The sequence below is a fragment of the Empidonax traillii genome, unplaced genomic scaffold (genome assembly GCF_003031625.1).
Source record: "Empidonax traillii isolate 1590-97213 ecotype Southwest subspecies unplaced genomic scaffold, ASM303162v1 scaffold175:size1888319, whole genome shotgun sequence".
NCBI classification, from domain to species: domain Eukaryota; kingdom Metazoa; phylum Chordata; class Aves; order Passeriformes; family Tyrannidae; genus Empidonax; species Empidonax traillii.
Window position 1 is genome coordinate 220,490 of NW_020955368.1, and position 6,309 is coordinate 226,798.

The 6,309-nt window shown below is 45.5% G+C and overlaps 2 protein-coding genes across 4 annotated transcripts in view; one reads left to right on the forward strand and one right to left on the reverse strand.

Moving 5' to 3' along the window:
• The window catches only part of PTCD3 (pentatricopeptide repeat domain 3), an 18,996-nt gene extending 17,957 nt beyond the window's left edge, over nt 1–1,039 (reverse strand). Inside the window, exon 1 of one of the 2 annotated variants that reach the window (XM_027885982.1) lies at nt 990–1,039. The gene's annotated coding sequence lies outside the window, so the exon portion shown is untranslated. Of the gene's footprint in view, nt 1–798; nt 839–989 lie in introns of those variants that run through there. The other variant, XM_027885981.1, reaches the window with a different exon arrangement.
• POLR1A (RNA polymerase I subunit A) overlaps nt 1–6,309 on the forward strand; it is a 36,574-nt gene that overhangs the window by 810 nt on the left and 29,455 nt on the right. Inside the window, exons 1-5 of one of the 2 annotated variants that reach the window (XM_027885974.1) lie at nt 2,394–2,506; nt 2,987–3,191; nt 4,844–4,993; nt 5,085–5,192; nt 6,151–6,236. In XM_027885974.1, the coding sequence (XP_027741775.1) occupies nt 2,430–2,506; nt 2,987–3,191; nt 4,844–4,993; nt 5,085–5,192; nt 6,151–6,236 (626 nt within the window). In that variant the 5' untranslated portion in view covers nt 2,394–2,429. Of the gene's footprint in view, nt 1–2,393; nt 2,507–2,986; nt 3,192–4,843; nt 4,994–5,084; nt 5,193–6,150; nt 6,237–6,309 lie in introns of those variants that run through there. The other variant, XM_027885975.1, reaches the window with a different exon arrangement.

The window sequence follows — 6,309 nt, forward strand, 5'->3', positions numbered from 1 at the left end:
TCAACTGCAAAAAAGGTCTCAGTTCTGGAACAACCCCAGGAAAAAGATTTTGAGGAAAGCCAGAAGAACATCTGTGTTTTCTGCTGTGACTCCTGCCCCTGTAATACATTATTAAAGAACATGGGGAAGAGATGCACAAAGAACTCCCCAGAATGCTCCTCTCAGAGCCCTCTCCAAGACATGTCTTTGCAAGAAAAATAAAACACAAAACCAGAAATCCCAGGACTCCTGTGCCTGTAGATCCTTAAGACTCTGGTTCTTTTAAGCAAACAAGGAAAGGCCAATGGAAGCGTTTAGGTGAGGATGGTCTTATTTTAGGTTTACATGCAGAAACCACATAGTCATAAACTTAGTTTTTGCAATCCCACCTTAACTGTTCCCAACAAAACAGCTTTTGTTCAGCTGCATAATTTCCAAAAATGATTTATTCAGCCAGCTATCAATGATCAAGTTTTATCTGGCTGGAAGAAACACACCCACGAACAAACAGCCAAATGAACCTGATTTTACAGATTTCTGGCAAATGTGATCTTTCACAAAGAAATAGAACCAGGCTTAAAAATGCAGTTCTTGCAACTGCTTTTAACATAAAGGTCAGAAGGGAGCACACACAGTCTGCACAGAGATTAAGAGCCAAGAATATTCCCAGAGTTCACAGTCACCAGGAAAACCACTGGTGGGACACAGGAACACAGGAAACTGAATTTTTGTTTTCCAAATCTGGTGGACAGACTCCACTTAGCTGTCTAACACTGATTTGCTTCCAAGTCGAGAGATATTCCAAAAATAAAGACTCACCATGTTTTCCTTCGGGGGATCACAATTTCTTCTTGAGTTACTATGAGAAAAAACATTAAAATGCTCATTAGAAACAAAGAGATGCCCAAGGGAAATGTTAACCTCACTGCTGTGGGTGTCAATCTCTTCTCCCAAGTAACAGCACAAGAGGAAATGGCCTCAAGTTGGAACTAGCAGTGGAGACATCTCACCTTCTGAACTGTCCACAGCCTTCCCAAGGGCTGTGCTGCTCGAGGAGCACCTACAAAACAATCAGAGTTTTGAATTTATGGCAGTCACAACAGTATGGCAAGAGCAGATCAACAAAATTCTGTACTACAGACCGGAACTAATTAAAACCTTAGAGGGGAAGAGTAACTGGAAATGTTGCACTGTTACAAACTCCAAATTATTATCATAAAACTCTTATTTGATGCTTCTCTTACAGCCCTAATTTCAAGAGACAATGTTATAAACAAAAAATCCTAATACAAAAAAAAATCTGTAAATATTTAATTTATAAATTTAATTTACTTTATGTTTTAGAGGTAGGACCTGGAAGTCCCGTAACTTGATAAGGTGTGATTTTGCCACCCCAGACGTGAGTTATATTTTGCCCACAGAGTACCCAGGGGAGCAGGGCCAAGGCACACCCTGAACAAAAACTCCTGAATTTACAGAATCACAGGACGTTAAGGGTTGGAATGATCTTAAAGCTCATCCAGTCCCAAACCCCCTGCCGTAGGCAGGGACACCTTCCACAGATCTCCCTGGCCTTGGACACTTACAGGGATGGGGCATCCACAACTTCTCAGTGCAACCTGTTCCAGTGCCTCATCACCCTCACAGAAAAGAATTTCTTCCCAATATCTAATCTAAATTTCCCCTCTTCCAATTTGTACCCTTTACTACTTGGCCCATCAGTACAGTCCCCGACAAAGAGTGCTCTCTCCAGCTTCTCCGGACACTGGAAAGTTGCTACGAGGCCTCCACTCAGCGTTCCCTTCTCCAGGCTGAACAGTCCCAACTTCCTCAGCCTGTCTCCGTAGGGGAGGTGTTCATCTGCTTTTTCGTGAGACCCAGCTCTAGGAAGCGCTTAACAGCTAAAATCCTGTGCCGGGTCGGCTCCGAGACGTCCAAAAGTAGAGAGGAGGCCGAGGGAAGGCGCCTGAGGGGGAGAAAGATCCCCAAGGAAGGCGCTCTCCTCACGCCGCGCCGGCCATGCCGGCCACAAACGCCTCTGCGCATGCGCAGCCTCTCCCGCCTCACTCCCCACACCCCCCTCACCCCCCGGCCGTCGACTCCTCCCCGGTGCCGTCGCCATCGCTCGGCCGTTCCCTCCCGGCGGACCCTCACCGGTAGCTCTCCCGCCCGCCCGGGAGGCGGCCCCGCCGGCTCAGCCACAGCGCTCGCTGCCAGCAGCCGACCCCGACCCTACGCCCCGCCATGCTGCTTCCCGCGCGCTGCCCTCTGGGAGGGGGGCGGAACCACTCCCGCTCCGGGGGGGTGTGGGCGGTACCGCCCCGGCAAGGCAGTGGTGCCGCCCGGCCCCGCCCCCCCTGCGGCCCGGAGCGCGTGGTGCAGCCCGCGGCGGGGCACCCGCGGCGGGAGAGCGGGACCGGGAGTCGGCCGGGGAAAGCTGCTCGTTCGCCATGAGGCCGCCCAAGGTGGTGCCGTGGCGGCGGCTGGTGGGGGTGTCCTTCGGGATGTACACGGCCGAGGAGATCAGGTGAGGCACCATGTGCACGCGTCCCCCGCCCTACGGATGCGCTGAGGACTACAAGTCCCAGCGTGCCCCGCGGCGGGGCGCCGGTGAGTTGCTGCGGACTTTGGCGCGGGGCGTGCTGGGATATGTGGTCCGGCTGAGCCGCGGCCCGCACCGACCACCGTGCGGTGGAGGCTGCTGAGTTTTGTACGAACTCTCCCGCACCTCGAGGGGACAAACAGAGACAAAATTACGTGACTTCTTAATAGAGTGGCTACAGATGTAAAAGAAGTATTTGTTGCGGGGTGAATGATTGTGCTCAGACGATGGAATCAGTGATGCAGAAACTCCCCGTGTGCAAAGTGCCCTAAAAAAGATGTTTTCACCAATTAAAAAAAAAATCACACAGATACTAAATGCCCATGCTAGCTGTTCCATTAAAGTGCACGTGGTGTGGCTGTTTGCCGCTGATGATTTTTTTTTCCTCTTTGCTTTCCACTTCAGGAAACTGAGCGTGAAGCCCATAACGAACCCTCAGTACCTGGATAACGTGGGGAATCCGGCTGCCAACGGGCTGTACGACCTGGCTCTGGGACCCCCGGACTCCAAGGAAGTGTGTGCAACCTGCATGCAGAACTTCAGCAACTGCCCCGGTCATTTTGGCCACATAGAGCTGCCTCTGACTGTCTACAACCCCCTGTTCTTCGATGTGCGTACGATTAATTGTCTTCTCGCTGCTCTGTTGAGTTGTGGTCCTTGAGAATAGTAAAGATGGGAATATCTGTTTTCTCTCCCAAGAGTAATAACAGCAAATGTAGTAGGAAAGGTTTGTTGTGTCACAGCAGTTAAATACAAGTAGACCTGTTGGAAAATACAGACTTTGGTGTAACTTATTTTACTCAGTATTGTCAGAGGTGAGGAGGATTGCCGGTCACTGACTGACTGCGGGGTCTCATGCCTTAATTAAATGGATGGCACAGTAAAAATTACCATTTCCTTCAAACATTTACTACACATGAACTGCTTTTAGCCTAGGTTCTCCAAGTGCTTCCTGGGCATTCAGGGGTTGTTTCTGCTCCAAATAGCTCTGCTGTACGTTGTGCTCAGTAAGTTCTCTTTAATTCAGATAATTTATTATAGAAAACTGGATCAGTGTGGATAGAACCCAATAACCTATCCAGTAACATGCTGAGTGACCCAACTGTGCAAAGTAAAGGAAAGAAAACAGCATTGTAAGTTTGGTGGCAGCAGAGAGTTGAAAAATACTGAGCTGTGTAGAAATCTGTCTTTTTAAGGTAAAATAAAGGCTTTCAAGATTTCTTGCATCTGACATTTAGATATGCTTGTCATAGCTTTACAGGTGTTGCATTTACATGGTGTGTGGGGTGCCTGTGATAGAGCAGAGGTTTATCTTGTGAGCATCTCTGGGGACAGGTGTTAGAAGCTTGTTTTGAAAGCTACAGGGGATGGTCAAACTGCACCTTCTCACGTCAAACTGCACCTTCTCACGCATGCTTCATGTGCGTGTTTTTCCAAAAGGTCATCTCCTAAATATAAAAGGAATCCTGGGCTGGAAGGGTGGGATTTGCCTTATTTTGGTCTTCTGAAAGTTAGATGCATAATCTGATTGTGCTTTTTAGCTCTTTCTGGAGTCTGAGGAGTGGGGCTATTTGCGAAGGGAGATTCACCCAGTGTGTAACAAACCTGAGCTGGGATGAATTTCCCTCCTGAGGTCCTGATCTCACTATTTACATTAGCTGCCTTCTGCACAGGCTGTTCACTGAGAGTGAAAAAACACACTTTAAAGTTGGATAAGGTACATCCCACTTCTTGTTCCAGCTTGTCAGTAAAATACCTGTATTTGACCAAGGATTAAAATCCTGCAGCAGTAATTCCAAGCCTTCAGGCCACCGGGGCTCTGTGCAGAGCTATGTTAAATAATAAAAACCATTGATAATTCCCCAGATCTTGAGCAGAGTGTGATTCTGTGAAGAATCTTGAAGGACAGTGATGGTACTTGTGACCAGAATGTTTCATTTGACTGGTGTGGGGTTTTGGGATGAGCTATGAGGAGCTGTAGTCACTGCAACCTTGGTCGCAGGGCTGCTGTAGAAATTAAGGTGTTTCATGTATCTGTTATGTAGATGGCCTGCAAGTAGTTTATCTACAGATCGTGCTTTGCTTATCGGTTCGTGTGGTTGAAAGATTTTTTTTCCCAGTCCGATTCTTTATGATTAACAGTTAGTCCAATTTCTCAATTATAGTAGCACCGTCTTTAAGTCCAAACAAACCTATCTACTTGCTTACTGTGCTAGCTAATAAATCCACCAGGATAACCTTTTCTTCCCTTTTTCTTTCCAGAAATTGTACCTTCTGATCCGAGGTTCTTGTTTGAACTGCCACATGCTGACGTGTACCCGAGCCGTGGTTCACCTGCTGCTGAGCCAGCTGAAGGTGCTGGAGAAGGGGCTGCTTCACGCTGTCTATGATCTCGAAGTCATTCTGAACAGGGCAAGTACCGTGTGTTGCTCCATCCCCTCTGGAAGTTCACGGTCCCACAGCTATGAAGCTGTGCCAATTTTTGTTTTTCTGTTCCTTTTAGTTTTTAGAGCAATGCGCAGACGCGACGGGTTCAGAAATCGAAGAGGAGCTGAATCGCCACGTTCAGGAAATGCTGCAGAGCTCTCAAACAAGAGATCAGTGTTCAAATGTAAGTACAGTCAGCGCTTCTTCTGAGACGTTGGGGTTTGTGCTTGGGGTTTGTCCTGACATGCTTGGGGTTTAAAGCAGAAATGTGCAGAAGAGAGCCTGTGTTTGACTGTTTAGGTGCTGGGTTTTGTCCCGGAGTTCTGGCCTGTGTTACGTTTAGGTAACACAGGTTTGAGTGTTATCTAGGTGAGTGAAATGTCTGAAATTAAACTTAAAAAAATTTTATTTCCTGTTAGCATAACTGTTAGGTTTCTGGAAAACAGTATTTTTGCAGGCAAATATGTTGATGGTGTAAATACCACATAAAAGCCTGATACTGCTGTCAGTGCTTTACTTACAGATGTTGATATTTCTCTGTATGATGCTCCAGCTGTTTTGAGCTCCAGAACATATTTTGAGAACTCCTGCATCCAGCAAATGTGCAGAATTATTTAAAGTGAAGTTTTTAGAAAGACTTTAGAATTTAGAATTCTAATTTCGGTTTAAAAGTAGTTTAATGTAAATTGTTAGTAAAGGCAAATATGAGTGAAGAAAATATTTAAAGGTTTAAGATCTTTGAGCAGATTTGTTTATAAACCAAGTTTATTTCCTAATCACTTGTTCCAAATCTAAGCTTAAGCACTTGGTAAATCACACATTCATGAGCAGTCAAAAGAAGTAATTTTCATCATTCTTCTACGTTCCCAAGTCATCATTAGAGAAAAACTTTGAATTACAGACTATGAAATAAATTTAAAAAGGAGGGTGGTGAGCACTGAGGAGTGTGTATTTCCAGCAAATATGGGAAATGATGAACACAAGGCATGAATTAAATCAATACAAGGGGGTGTGTGCATTGATACTGATAATGTCCCTGTTAATAGTAAATGATAATTGTGTAATTTTTAATTAATAGTTGTATTATTTAAATTTAATTTTACTATTTTAATTTTTTTTAATGTTGTTTTTTTCTTTGTCAGGTCAAAAACGTATGTGACTGTCGACATAATCTGATAGCACAGTTCTGGAAAGCACACATGAGTTCAAAGAAATGCCCAAACTGCAAGTAAGTTTATCTACATGAGGAAATAAATAGCTAGTGTGAAGATAAATGTTGTATTTCTGTTAACTTTTTTCTG